This window comes from Staurois parvus, unplaced genomic scaffold (assembly GCF_062004578.1).
Source record: "Staurois parvus isolate SC_StPar_1 unplaced genomic scaffold, SC_StPar_1.0 ptg000051l, whole genome shotgun sequence".
In the NCBI taxonomy this organism is placed as follows: Eukaryota; Metazoa; Chordata; class Amphibia; order Anura; family Ranidae; genus Staurois; species Staurois parvus.
In genome coordinates this window covers 98,438-114,522 of record NW_028317847.1, presented here as the reverse complement: position 1 = coordinate 114,522, position 16,085 = coordinate 98,438, and the positions used below count along the sequence as shown (strand labels likewise).

Below are 16,085 nucleotides of genomic sequence, written 5' to 3'. Positions count from 1 at the left end.
TGTTGTATACATATGTAATAGAATGGGAGTACTGAAAGGCTCAGCACAAGGAGACAGGTTTGACATTATCTTGTCTAGGCAGGGCAATTGTCAGCCAGGTTGGCCCCCAAAAGAGTGGAAAATCTGACCCAGTAATGGCCTCAGGACGCAGAAAGCAGTGACATTCTGATCTGAGATCTGTGTTATTGTGTAAATTTTAGATTAGAAAGGTGAGTGAGGGAACCAAGTGGCCTTTGTTATGGACAAAGGATCTGCACCTGTGAAAGGGGCCTAAAGCAAAGGTGGGAAGTCATATCACATTTGGAGCCGTTAACTGGTTTCACATGCAGTCTTCAAGAGTAAGGTCTCTGTGAAACTGAAAGGAAAAATATGTCTTTGGATAGGACAAGGGTAGACATTAATCTCTGGTTCACACTGGTCAGTTTCAAATCACGACAAGTTGCACGTTATTGTCGGCAATGGAACTATTCAAATCGGTGCAAGTCCAGAGTCGCACTGATTTTGAAAGCAGTTCCTGCACTATTTTTTGCGATTTCAGGTGCGACTTGAATAAACATCTGTGCATGAAGTTGCACAGATGTCTGCCAAGTCGCACGGTCATGTGACTGTGAAATCGTGCGATTTCAAGTGAAGTTGCACGATTTCAGTGTTGGATCCAGTGTGAACCAGGGCTAATACTAGAAGGTTTAGGGTAATCTGAGTGAACCTGCAGTTCAAATGAACAAGTTCTCTTAAATCATTTTCAGGATTTAAAATGTTAGAGACACATCCCAAAAACCTTAACGTTTTTAGGACGCATCTCTAACATCCAGCTCTGCTCTGCTGCCACAATTACTGGCTGTCAAAATTGAAAACAGTAGCTGCTTTGTAATACACAACAGTATGGCTATAAAAACAAACAAACAAACAAAAAAAAAAATGTCATACTCCCCTGCTCTATGTGGTTTTGCACAGAACAACCCCGACCCTCCTATTGTTGGGTCCCCTGCGGGAATTCCTAGCCCCTTCCTCCTGACAAGTGCCCCCAGAGCAAGCAGCTTGCTATGGAAGCTCTCGAGCCGTTGCTGTGTGCGTCCATTCACACACAGAGCACCAGCCTCATTGGCTCACTGGCTGTGATTGACAGTCAATGGCTCCTGCTGTCTCAGCCAATGAGGAGGAAGAATCCCCAGAGAATCGCTGCACTCATGAACATCAATGGATCAAGATGAGGCCCATTTAAGTATTGGGGGGGGGGGGGGGGCTGCTGCACACAGATGTTTTTTCTAAACATTGCCAACCACAACAGCTCTCAAACCTTGGTGCTCCACAATTTCACACAATGTCTACCACTTGATGAGGTGCAGCCCTCCACAGATCAGGGAATCTAGGAATGGTCAAGAAACAAAATCACAAGACAGCACACTCTCCTTGTGCATTACCATGATACCAGATCTATTAAAAGATTGATCACCAATGGATACTCACAAGCAAACCATAACAGACAGAGCCAGATGTTTCAGTCCCAGAAAATGGGGTCCTGTTCCAAAAGTACTTGATTGGAATAGGTGACATGTTTCGAGATGAACCTCTGGAGCTGAACCAAGTGAAGGTGCCAATACCCCATATATAGAAAAAAAAATCACGTGTTAGTCATCAGCACACCCACTCCACATGGAAATGAAGGAGGGGCCCATTAGGGACCACCCAGAGTCATGTCCCCAACAGATGGACCACCAGGTTCAAAACTGGCATAAACAGCCACACACTGTGGATCACTCGCTCAATGGCGGTAAATGGGCATGTAACATACTGCAATAGATATAAAGAGTATTTGCAATTGCCATGAAATATGCCAATAGTATAAATGCATTTAACCAGTTCCTGACTGGCCGTTGTATATAAACGGCCAGGCGGGGGCACTGCAGGGTCGGGTGGCCATTTATAAACGGCCTCCCTGCACCCTGCTTGTGCGCGCTCCCAGGGATCACGCAGCACTGCGATCCCTGTACCTTGTACCATGTGACAAGCTGTGACCAATCACAGTACATGTACATGTACAGTACATGTAGAATTAAAAAAAAAATTAAAAAGTTACATTTATTAATTATTATGGAACATACACTGCTAAAAAGAGGTGAAGGAATGTCTGAATTGCATTTGATGTTAACAAAAAAAAAAAAAAACTGGACTACCTGCAAGGCCAAAACAGAAAGAAAAAAAAAAAAAAAAAAACACAAAGGAAAAAGGCCAGACCTTAACTAAAAGGAGAAGGTCATCCATAAGTGCATGTACACATGCACCAGGGCACGACCCTGTGATTGCATGCAAATGCATGTGGGAAGGATTAAACACATATGAGTCAGTAGGGCGTGTCAAAGTACAAACATGCCAGACCATAAGTCCAATGGCAAATCTAAATGTGAGCCAATTGTGGTTGACACTATTGGCACCCCTACAAGACCCTAACTATGAATATTGATTGATTCTACTAGAGCTTGAATGTCTAGTTCATCATTAAGACCCCTGGGAACCAGGGTGCCCAGCTGATGTATCCAAAAGGACTCCCTTTTGCAAAGTTTGCAAAACTTTCTACCCATATCAGTGTCACCCTGTAAGGCCTCAATACCAAATACTTTGAGTCCCTTAGGACTTTTGTTCATGTTCACCACTGAAGTGACAGGGAACCGTAAGTTTGTCAAATCTGTGAAATATGTTTCTCTTGTGCTCGCCAAATCTAGTTCTAAGAGTGCGTGAAGTGCGACCCACGTACAGGAGCTCACACGGGCAAACAGTAAATGACAAATTGTGCCACACAATTGATTAACTGTTTGATATCGTAGGCCTATCTATCCACCCCGACAACCTCTTTCTTCCTGTGCCACATATATGCACACGTGCCAGTTAGGCACCCCACATCTATAGCTATCTTTTGGTCAAATATGGTGCTCCACCCTGATTTTAAATGTTTGGTGGGAAGTTTGACACTACTTGGAGCTATAATGCTCCTCAGATCTCGAGGTCGGCGAAAGATTACTTCCAGCTAATGTGCGCTAGAATATCCCAATAGTTGCTGAGGGTTCTTTTGAAATCAAAGGCTGATTGTGGTTTTTTTCTTGACAGACGGGTGGTCTGTGTACTCTACTGTACTCCAAGAAAAGCATTTAACAGGTTAAGTCAAAAATTCATATAAAGAATATGCTAACATGTATGAGTAAACAACAACTCAAATTGCAAAATTATATAAAAGGTAAAAATATAAAAATATAATAAAATCCTTGAAAATAATAGTCTTTCAAAAAAAGTCCACAAAAACCTTCCAGCAAGCAGATGCTTCCAAAGCGATTCCTGAGATCAGACCTCAAAAGAAAAAAGAACTCACATAGTGTATTATGTGGGTCACACTAAAACCACATGTGATCACTACTAGAATAAGTGAGCAACTGTGTAGACGTGTACGTGAAAACTCTAGTGACACTTGCATGCAGTGTTCATACTGTGAGAAATGTGTCCACTTCTAAGTATGAGGATTTAATACCCTTACCAGAGCGTGAATATAAATCAGCATGTAATCATCCAAATGAAGAAACAGCCTGATAGGCTCAGCCAATGAATCAATACTCCACCGTCCACATTAAACTTCGCACAATGCCACCATATAGGGCTACATAATGATTCAGTCCATGATAGGCTCAACCATGAATTAATGTTCCTCTGTTTGCATAAACTCTGAACCGTACCACCATATAGGACTAGGCAATGATTCAGTCCATATGAAGCCAAAATATCTTTATTAAATGTTAAAAGTGGATTACCATCATATATAAAAGAAGTAGTATAATAATAAAGTAATCAGCCAGACCCTCTGTGGATCCTCAGGAGCGCTCCTTCCGTGGCATAGTCAAAAATTCGTATTTCCTAATTGTACAGCGTAGGACACAGGCTTCTTTACATTTCAACCAAAAGACTCCTCAAACAATACAACTGAGAGGTGGGCAACAGAGCAAATGCAGGTAACTGCCCTGAAGGGAACCAGGTTCCAAACTCAAACAGCCGAAATGGCGTCAACAGATGCCTGTATATCCAAATAGTAAAATGTTACAAAGGTGTGAACAGAAGATCAATTGGCAGTCGGCCTTGCAAATCTGAGAATCAGATGCCTGGTGCTGAAAATCCCAAGAGGCACTGACTGAACAAGTCAAGTGGGCATCAAGGAAAGAAGGATTCCTGTCCTATAAGGATTTAGGGAAATTGGTAAAACCCGCCTCAACCACACAGAGCTGGTGGAACTAGAAGCAGGATAGTCCTTGTGAGAGCCTGCAGGGAGTACCAACAGAAACACTGGCATCTACTACAGCTTAACAATGTAGAAAGTTCTCTTTGGAGTGCTTTTGAGCAGGACAAAGTGAATGCAGCACAATGTCCATTTTAATGTGGAAGAAGAAAACAGGTTCAGGGTCTGAGAACCACACTGTCTTCATGAAGAATAAAGGGTTCATCACAGGATAAGGCTGCCAGTTCTGAGACCTGCCTCAGGTCTCAAAAACTACCTTATGAGTAAGGTAAGCCAAGGGAATATCCCGAACAGGCTTACAGGGAGGTTTCTGTAAAAATGACATGAACAAATTATGGTCCCAAGGCAAGACAGGTGTATGAACAGGGGGAGTGACATGAGCCATCGCCTTAACAAAACCATTTATTTCTAAACCAATAAAAAGCACCAAACAAATGTAAAAGAGTCCAAGGTTTAAATGATTAACATTTGTTTGGTGTTCTCATTGGACTGTGCGTTCTCCGCTGCGTTCTTTCTCTGTTTCTGAGGGTGTGCTTGTCCTGACAAGTGTGGCTGAATTGGAGCCAGTGTGCCCAGTGACAATTTTAGTGACTCTTTGAAAATCTGAATCTAGCCCCGTTTGTTCTTGTGTTTGGACTTCCTGAACAAAGGCCTTTACCAGGGAATGAGAGATTATGGATCTTTGAAAGAGGATACTGTATGTCCCACAGTGTATTGTCTAGGGTGAAACTTACGTGTTTCACACTATACAAAGTAAGCCTACCAAGTACAATGATAGATTTTGCAATAGGTACATTTCCTAGCTTTAGGAAATGTAGGAATAATGTAGTCTGAGATATCCTGATCTCAGGACTTGGGTTTTAAGAGTCAAGCCATCAAATCCAGTAACAATGAAGCACAATGGTAGGCTAGTCCTTGAGACAGCAGGTCAGAAAGTGCCCATGGAGTGATTCCCAGAACTGAGAATGTCCTGAGTACCACGTCCTTCTGGCCCAGTTTGGTGGCACGAAGATCACTGGAATGCCCTTAATCTGAGAAGCAGTCAAGGGAGAATCTGTAGCAAGGGAAGGCTTAGATCAGCCGGAACTGATCCCACAAGGTCACCAGTATATAAACTGCAAAGGCCTTCCCTGTTCGTGATCCTAAACCTGAATGATGGGAAGAAACAGCGGTTGGACAGCCATAGCCTCGTGTACCACGAGCTGCGAAAGTCTCTCAGCGAGGCTTTGTATGGAAGGTCTGCAGGGTGGGAAGACTATTTTAACACCACAGTGTGTGCTTGTATGAATCGAAGCGGAAGTGTCCCAGAGGGCTGCAGGGTTGAAGGGGGTGAATGCCGAACTTTTTTTGGGATCATATGGATCCCCAAATCCAGAAATCAGAGTTCTTGATATCTGATAAAACCTAGGCCCAGTGACCTGGTATCCATAAATAGAGCTTGAGTGGCCAATGGTGGCCCTCTTATTGTACTTGAATGGAGGTGGTGGGTCTCATCTCTAAGTTGATCAGATGCTCAGACCTTTGCCTAGTGTTATAATGAATGAGCTGCCTTAAAACAACATACACCAACGCAATCCATATTGGACATTATTGCGCACACAAGATCGCTTTGGTGTGCATGGGTCCTCACTGTTTTCCACTGTGCCAAGTAACTAGGTAATATCTTTACACAATAGCCAAGGGATTTTATTTTTTCAGCCAACACATATTACTAAAAAGGCAACAAAAACTGAAGCTTATCCCAAAATAATAGAACCTAGTTCTAAATCCCATCCTTAAAAAAAAAAAAGAAAAAAAAAAAGTGTGGACTATAGCAAAATGATTCCAAATAACATGGTGTCATGGGTATAAAGTTTTTTTTTGCAGAGTTCAGACCTGTTCAGCTGCGACATGCTGAGAATGAGGGGCCACAAACTAGTCATTTGTTTCTGATCTCATGAGGGGTGTCTGACTGTCAGAAATATGGGGATCTTATATACGGTAACAGACATCCCCAAATAAGGCAAACAACATAACTTCAGCTAAAAGGACTCCATATGGAGGTTCGCTCTTTGCACAGCTGTATTGAATAATCTTTGTTCACAAAAGGAGTTTTTCTAAAATCACACTGGGCATTTTTTGTGGCCACTTTTGGTTTACATAGGGATTACTAGAATACTAACTCTGTTTTAAAAACACCCTTTCTAAAGGCTTGCTCGCACCTTTCCCAGTTATATTCACATTATCAGCAATCTAGTGACACTTCTGCATCTGCTGATAATGGATCACTGGTAATGTGAATTCAACTGGAGAGGGGAGCCTTTAAGGTGTCAGCATCTCCCTAAAGTAGAACTAAAGGCAAAACTTCTTTTTTTTTAGTCTTGGAGAGGGTGGAGGGTAGAGTGGAGAGGGATTAGAATGCTTGCCAGTTTTTATTGCGTGGCCCCCATTAAGGAGATTCACCCTCTCTATTTGTCCTGTTTACCATTATCATTGAAAGTGAAAGTAAAAGAAAATCTCCAATTTTGGGTTATCCCCAGAAAAGTAATAGAGGGGAAATCTTCCAATGGGGACACTAGTTCTGGTGACCTGGGGGTCCCCAAGGAATTCCCTTAATTTGCAGGGATTTCCTCTCACTTTTCGTTTGGCTATGGGACAGGAAGTGAAGGAAAAAAATAATAATAGACAGCGGTTATAACTCTTCCTTGCTCTATCCAAAATGATAAAAAAAATTTTGCCTATAGTTCTACTTTAAATATGTGAATGACGTATAGCAAAACAAAGTGACAGAATATACATAAGTTACATGGAAGCAAACCCTACACCCTTACCGGCAATGCATTTGAGTCAACCTTCAATTCAAACACACACATACGCACGCCAATCCCAACTTGAGACTGGTTCAAATTGCTCTCTTTTTTATGAAGGTAAGGGAATGATTATGCCATCTCAAATGCGCCACAAACGCCCATCAGTTATATAAAACAATTCGTTAGCAGTTGTATTTCTCAGGAAAATGGACTGTGGCCGGTCTTAGCAAGAAGTAGGCTGCTGATTAGCTATAGTGAATATTAATGATGGATATAAGCAAGACCAGACAACTCCCCATTTCAGATTCCTACTGAATAATTACATCTAAAAATAGATCTTTATCCTCTCCATTGGTCTCCTTCCTTAAAAATCAATAAACCAGCAGAACTGCTCCAAGCTGTCAAGTGGGTCAACATCCACGGTTTGATCTTGCTTGGCTGATTCTGTTGCATCAAAGTGTTCAGTTTAGTATAAGGTTAGCCACTTGTGAAAGGATTAAAGAAAACTTCTCTTCAGCCTGCTGATTTGCTTAATGAGAAGCTGGGTACTGTGACTCCTGGCATTCTTAGATGAGAGGCAAGAGGAATCTCAGGGTCACTTTAGCAGACCACATATTAAAATATGCCAGGGATGACAAACGTGCAGATACTTCGCAGAAGTAGATGGCATTCTTGGAAGTTAAAAGGTACACTTCAGTTAAACACAGAAAACTTTGTATTTAACCTACTTCAAGGAGGGTTGAAGAATACCTCCTGAATGGGCTCCACGTTAAAAGAGAACCAATCATGAAGGACCTATGCTGGAATTCAGCCCGTATATACAGAAAAACTTCTGAGAAATTTGTGTTTCACATGTATTTAGCATTACTGATGCTTTAGACGGAGTGTCAGAGGTCACCTGAAGTTGGACAGTTTCTATCTGTCATCTGGCTGCACACTCCAAAGCTGGGAAATAGTGGGTGAGATCAGGTAATTGAGAGGCCAGCAATAATTAGGGTTAAAGTGACTGCCTCAGCAATAACCGTTCCAATTTTTAACGCTGACAGCTTCCTTTTAATCATGGCCACTAGTTGCTTTGCCACTGGTTGCTTTGCTTTAAGAATCTCTGTAGCCCTTTACAGCCAATTTTCAAGTGCAGCACAATCCAATTCATTAGTCCAAAGATATCGACAGCAGGAATGATTGGCGAAGATAAGAAGTGACATGCTTGGCATCAAGGTGACAGATGTGCTGAATCCTACCACCAAAGGAGCAAAATCAGTCGCTCACCTTATCAACATGACCTCTGCACCAACAGGTAAGTCATGACAAGCATTCCCCTACGGGGTTAATCCTGGATGGGACTGCTGAGACTTGCAGCCCCAAATATTGGATTTCAAGACAGAATATGATGTGCATGTAAAATCAAATTGTGCTCTCTATTTTAAAAGTTTACTAAAATAGTAGTATAAAATCACACTTCCATGGATCAGCAGTGACCCCAGTACACGTACTAGTGCTCATTTATAATTCAGCAAAAGCCATTCACTATATAGCAACAGCTGACTTTATAGATGTGGCCTCTCCTGATGAAGCTCTGCCCAGGATGTAACGTGTATGGGAGGAGGAGCCCCGTTTATTTAAGAAGCATCTAAGATCATTCAGAGTTCCTAGATAACTGTATTTGACCTCCTTCTAAGCTGCATCAATATGCTTTAAGTTGCTTTTGAATACATACTGGCGGTTGCATGATCACAGCCGCACTGAAACAACATAAGATTTGAAAGCACATAAACTGATCGCTAAAAATAGTAATAGGGATTAAAAAAGTTTTAAAAAAATTCCATTGGCAGTCGTCCTCTGTGTGATCAGGCGCAATCATTAGAGCCAAAAACTGTCCCTCTCTGCTTCTTTATGTTAACAGCCAGGGCAGTTATCCCCCAACCTTGGAGGACCACACACACACACACACACACACACACACACTCCTACAATGCAGGAATAGGCTAATGAACGGAGAGGCTGATCACCCGGCTCCCATTGGTACACCTCTTACATATATACTTAGACCACCTAAACCATTTCCATGGTTCTTCAAAGTCCACAAATGCCTTCATCTTCATGACAACCAAACCACAACTCTGGATGGCAGATTCTGTTTCCCCTTCCTGAGAACCTAGCTTTGCTCTTTTCCTCTTTTAATTGCGGTTTCCTTTTTGTGTTCTTTTTTTTGCTGTGCTTCATATATATCTTACCCTCTCTACAGCCAGGTGGGATGGCAGTGTCCCTGTTCATTTCCCTCTTGCTGATACCGCTACTCACTATAACATTCAGTTCTGAAAGAACAACCTCGCTGATTCTATATGACCTCGTCTTCTGGTTTAGTGTGTATGCATATTATTGCAACTTGCTGTATTTGTCTAATGAATTGGGAAAACATAAAAAAAAAAAAAAAAAAAAAAAAAAACCTAAAATAGTTTGTATTTAAAATGGACACAGAATATTTCACCATAGAATGTCAGCAATTTTTAAGAAGTTGAAAGTAGCCACACTTACTATTTGTAGGTTTCAGATCGGATGTACTCAAACACATGAGAAACTCCCAACTGGAACTGATCAGCGATCGGTGTAACCCAAGGGTTATTCTCAGCCTTGAAGACCTGCTTTTGACCTGTTAAGTCCAAATTTCCTGAGGAAAAAAACAAACAAACATCTACATTAAAGAAAAAAAAAATGCAGATAAAATAAGGCTGTACTTTCTAAAATGTACAATTTAGGAACAAATATATATATATATATATATATATATTTTCTTTTTTTAAAAAAGGGATAAAAAAAAATCCTTATTAATTAATTTTTGTATACACTATGTGACCAAAGGTGTATGGATACCCCTCCAAATTATTGAGCTCAGGTGCACAAAGCCAGGACCATAAAGATATAGCTTGATCAGTCTTGTGTGAATGAAACTCAACCCTACTAAACCCTTTGGGATGAACTGGAGTACTAACCGTGAGCTAGGCCTTTCGTTCAACATCAGTACCTGACCTTACAAATGCTCTTTTAGCTAATTATCAATATTAAAATATATATTAGTGCTGTATCCCTAATAGATTTGAACCGAAAAGACCTAAGAATGGGGACTTTTGAGGCACAACAAAAGGCATAATAAGTAAAAAGTTTACAACATCAAGGAACAGCATATCTCTTCTCATATGATCCAATTCTATGCAAACTGTAGGCTCATTAAGCCTATAAAAGAATGAACCTAAAATTTGCAAAGAATTGAATTATATGCTGTTCCTTTATGTTGTAAACTTTTTACTTCTTATATGATTCAGTATTGTTGATTCTGATCGATTTCTGTCTTCGACCGATCGATTTCTGTCAAGCAGGGATGTCACAGGCTGACCAAAATTCAGCCGGTCCCTTCTGAACTGGCTATGTAAGGCACAGAAAACCAGTTTGACATTTGACTCAATTAAAAGTTCCCACCCATTCCTGATATTTTGGGAAAATCACAAGTTTTGAAGCTTTGTCCTTAGGAACTCTTGTCCATGGAAATGTCCTTTGCTTTCAGGAAGATCAGGCAGTTGAGGAGAACACTTTGCAGATGACGACCTTGATGTGGCAGTGCGCCTTCACATGTCTTTGCAAATATGTGGAAAAAGAATGCTGTGTTTATCTAAATTTTGTAATAATTTAATTTGTTGTTATGTGTCAACAAGCTGGACCACATGCTGTGAAATTTTTATATTGTTCCCTGTACTTCCCTGACCGTGCACGTTTTTCTTTGCTTGTTGAATACTGAACTGTGTGGTTGTCATTTTTGGGACAATAAAATCTGTTTTCATCTACCATGCAGTTGTGATCAATTTTTCACCTTTTGTTGATATAAACACTACCAACTTCATTGCCTATTCCTTCACCTAAATTACAAAGTTGCCTAAAAGTGCTTAAAGACTTTAGCTTCCAGCCGATTGTTCTAGAGCAATCTTACAAATACGCAAGTACCACAAAAAAAGTATAACTAAGGGCAATTTTTGTGTTGAATAGATTGTAGACAGATTAGGACTCCTGTCAAGTTTTCATAGTGGACCGTGTCCCTGCTAGGGAGATTCACCCTCTCTACTTGCTCTGGTGACCATTTTCGTTGGGACTAATGGTAAAGGAAAATGTAAAATTTAGTTTTCATCAGAACAGGAACAGCACAGAAATCTTCCAATGGGGAGATTTTCTGGTGACATCTAAGAGGAGATGTACCTCGCTTTGGAGAAATTTTCTCTCACTTCCTGCTGTGTGTACACTTCTTTAAATGGGACAAAAAACAGTGAGGGTTTTAATGATTCCCTACCCTGCGTAAAATGGAAAAAAAATGGAGTTATACTTTAAATGAAGTTACAAGTTTATGCCTGTGAAGTGGTGAAGCTTTAGCCTGTCTCACATGAAAAACAACATTGGCTTTCAGAGCAAATCATTCTTGACAAACAGTTGTCTGTAGACCTATGAATGCTCCATAGCACAACCAAAAATGGTGGTATCAGGTTAACATTTTTTTAAGTCTGTGAGTACTTAGCTGTCAGGACAGGGATCTGAGCCCAAGACCTCTGCTGTGCCTGGCAGTAAATCTTCTTGCTGAACCACCTGAAATGCTGGACAGTGCCTTGCTTGAGTACTTGGACAAACTTACTTTGTTTTTTTTCTGATTGAACCTTGAATTTTTGCTCCTTCTATGAACTTCCTATTTAAGCCATGTCTTTGCACTGTTTTGCAAGATTGTGCTCACTCAGCCAATATCTCGCTCTGGTACTTCTGTTGCTGTCCATATCTTCGCTACCACCTGTTACTGACCTTTGGCTTGTTTTACAACTATTCTTCTGCTTGATCCCTACCGGCTATATCCGCTACTGACCTCGGCTTGTTCACATCCTGGTGAGGCAATCCTGAAGAATGTGACCTGGTACTAACACAGAAAAACCCGTCTCCACCATCAGGAACTCTGGTGAATACCAGTTAGTGGTTAGACCCCGCACCTCTGGTGAGCCCACGTCATCTGCCAGAGTGACCTGTCCATTTACTTTTCCTGCTGGTCTCCAAGCCTGAACCCTGATGCTGACACTAACACTGCAGCAGCTCTGAGCTCCCTTCTGCTGGGGGAACCTGAGCACAACTGCAGTGACAAACATTGTTGAACTGTAACCATTAAACATCTTTGCCTATTAGATTAGCCAACAGAGCAGCATGTTATAATAAAAGGTTACATGGTTATGTTAATAGCAACCTTTATCTTGACTTTAATAGAAGACTAGCATTTTAATTATGAAATAAACATTTTTTAATGCAATTTTGCAGGAATATGAAGATGTTTTCTGAAGCAGTTCTGCACTGGAGTGAGATGCACTAACAAACCTCTCCTGGAAATCCTTTCAAAACATTGGCAAATATCTTGTCTGTGGCCACAGTTTGCCCACACAGGCCAGGCTGTAACTGTACCAGTGACCAACTAAAGCCTACAAGTCATTAGAACCTGGTGGGCATCCAAGTGCACCAGGCTGTATAGACCAGTGCTCTCCAAACTGCTTGACTTAATCTGGCCCTTGAGGGAATGGGCAGCCTGGTTCGAGATGATAGAAAGGCAACAGTAACTCATGTCGATATTATTATTATATAGTATTTATATAGCGCCAAAGGGTATGCTCAGCGCTGTACAGTAGCAGGGGGGACAGAACATGAGACAAGACAGTAACAATACAATACACGAGGGGTTCGAGGGCCCTGCTCTTTCAAGCTTACAATCTAGGAACCAAAATCTCTGAGGAAGGTTTCCCATACCTTGTTGATTCTATGCCACAAGGAATTAAAGCAGTATGAAGGCAAAAGGGGGTCCAACCCGGCACTAGCAAGGAGTACCTAATAAAGTGGCCAGTGAGTGTGAGCGGACAAAGCTACAAATATTAGCAGAAAATGGCGTGTAACCAGCGTATTGCAGCCTGCTTACTGTGCAGACAGGAAACATTTCTGTAAGACACAAATTCTCAGTAAATCATTTCAGTAGCAGACTGGTAACAAGTAACAGATGTGCATTAATAAATGCAGCTTCCCACGCCTACTACAAATGTGCCCGCTCCACAGGTACCATCAGCGCTGTGCCATCTCTCACAGTCAGACAACATGCATACACCTGATGGGAAATTGTAACTTATTTCCAACTTAAGAAATTCTTCCAGCCATTATTGCTATGTAAAACTTTTATTGAGGTGCCCAAATGTTTCAGGCGGGAAAAGATTTATCACAGAAAATGTAAAGCAAAATAAAAACTATATGTTCTTATATGACCCGATAATAGGAGACTCAACTTTCCAATCTGGACTACAAGACCATACATTCAAACCCTTTACACTAACAAAGCAATTCAGTTTTTACAATATCCTCTCCTTGGGGAATGGAAAACAACCTCAAATATTAGAATGACTGACCTATCATTGAAACTCTGGCAATCTATGCAACTCAGACACTTATTTACTATGAACAAACCCCACATTTTCACCAACAACATCCTCTCAACATTCGAAAAATACTCAAGCCCAGTGCAGCACATCCAGACAGTTACTTACAGTCTCCTTATCCACTGTATCCCTATTATTGATCAAACCTTCACACAAGAACTAACAGACTATGTGCTATCTTACGCACATAAATCAGCCAGTTCTAGCAAAATTCAGGAATTGGGATATAAAATCATAATTAGCTAGTATAGGTTGCCTGAGCTCTGAAACAATATGGTTGAAGGTGGAATTGGGGAAGACAAATAAGTTGTATATGTTTATCTGCAGCCATCTCTCCTCTACATCCATTCAAAGTGCAGTTAGATCGTAAGCTCTCATGAGCAAGGCCCTCCCAAACCTCTTGTATTATAACTGTATAGTCTCCCTTTATATTGTAAAATGTTGCACAAACTGTTGGCACTATAAGAACTCTGTACTATAATAATAATAATAATAATAATACAACCCCTGGCAAAAAGTATGGAATCACCACTCTTGGAAAATGTTCATTCAACTGTTTAATTGTGTAGAAAAAAAAAATAAATTACAGACATGCCTCAAAACTATTTTTATTTAATATTCCAACCTTCTGGCTTTAAGAAACACTTAAAAAAAAAATCATTGACATGAATCACGGCTCCAACACGAGAGATGTCAGTTGAAACAAAGGAGAGGAATATAAAAACTTCAAGAAGGTAAATGATCATGGAATGTTGCAAAAGATGTTGGTTGTTCCCAGTCAGCTGTGTCTAAAATCTGGACTGAGTGCAAATCAAATGGGTTGTTAAAGGAAAGTGTACTGGTAGACCAAGGAAGACATCAAGATAGAAAACATAAAGCAATGCCTTGAAAACAGAAAATGCACAAAACAAATGAGCAGAAACTGGAGTAAAAGTCTGTGACCAAACTAAGACATCGCCTAAAGGAAATGGGATTTACATACAGAAAAGCCAAACAAAAACCATCAACACCTAAACAAAAAAAAACAAAACAAAAAAACAAAAAAAAAAAAAGGTTACAGTGGGCTAAAGAAAAGCAATTATGGACTGTGAATGACTGGAGGAGTTATATTCAGTGATGAATCAAAAATCTGCATTGGGCAGGGTGAAGATGCTGGAACTTTTGTTTGGTGCTGTTCCAATGAAATGTATAAAAGACAACTGCCTGAAGAATACAAAATTCCACAACCATTGATGATATGAGGTTGCACGTCAGCTAAAGGTACGGGGAGATGACAGTAATTAAATCTTCAATAACTGCACACGTTTATATTGAGATTTTGGACACTTTTCTTAATCCATCAATTGAAAGGATGTTTGGTGAGGATGACATTTTTCAGAATGATAATACATCTTGCCTTCAAGAAAGACACAATGTCATGGCCTGCAAATAGTCCAGACTCCAATCCAACTGAAAATCTATGGCGGAAATTAACCGCTTCCCAACCACCCTATAGCAGAACTACAGCTACAGGGCGGCAGGGCTGTGCAAAAATCATAATATGAGATATATCTCTATCTACACACATACATATATACACACACTAGGGAGCACGGCGGGTAGGGAGCACGAGCGACACCCTACCTGCGACGCCATTGGCAGCTTCGGCTGTCGATCACCGGGTCTCGGTCGGAGATTTCCTCGCCGGCGCCCGGAAGGAACAGTGACAGAGGAGAGGTCTGTATGTAAATAAAATACAGATCCCCTCCCGTCAGCTCCAGCACATTGCTTTGTATTGCTCTGCATAGAGCAATACAAAGCAGCGTGCTTACACAGCAAAGCACACACAGACAACACAGTAAAACAGCACACAGTTAACCCTTTGATCGCCCCACAAGTTAACCCCTTCCTGCCCAGTGTCATTAGTACAGTGTCAGTGCTTTTTTTTAGCACTGATCACTGTATTAGTGTCACTGGGGATGTCAGTGGCAGTCACCCCCCCCCCCCCCCCCCTCCAGTGTCAGAATGCCCGCCAAAAGACCCGCTATAAGTCACTGATCACTACCATTACTAGTATTAAACAAAAAAATAAATTCCAGTATATTTACCGCCATTTATAGATGCTATAACTTTCATGTAAACCAATTAATTTACACATATTGGGATTTTTTAGCAAACACGTGTAGCAGAATACAATTTGACCTAAATTTATGACGAAATTTGATTTTTTTTTTACTGGATATGTTTTATAGCAAAAAGTCAAAAACAGGGTTTTTTTTATTTTTTTTTTCAAAATAGTCAGTCTTTTTTGTTTATAGTGCAAAAAAATAAAAATCGCAAAGGCAATCAAATACCATTCAAAGAAAGCTCCATTTGTGGGAAAAAAGGACATAAATTTAATTTGGGTGCAGCGTTGCATGACCGTGCAATTGTCAGTTAAAGTAACACAGCGCCGTATTGCAAAAAATGGATGGTCAGGAAGCAGGGTAAATCCTCTGGAGGGCAAGTGGTTAAAAAAAAAAAGGTCAATGACAAGGCTCCAGCCTGCAAAGCTGATAA

The 16,085-nt window shown here is 40.7% G+C and overlaps 1 protein-coding gene across 1 annotated transcript in view; it reads right to left on the bottom strand.

Annotated features, from left to right (window-relative positions):
- Nucleotides 1-16,085, bottom strand: part of RSU1 (Ras suppressor protein 1) — a gene marked incomplete at its 5' end in the record, with an annotated part of 170,161 nt that overhangs the window by 95,706 nt on the left and 58,370 nt on the right. Inside the window, one exon of the mRNA XM_089666419.1 lies at nucleotides 9,598-9,730. Coding sequence (XP_089522545.1) covers nucleotides 9,598-9,730 — 133 coding nt within the window. The remainder of the gene's footprint in view (nucleotides 1-9,597; nucleotides 9,731-16,085) is intronic.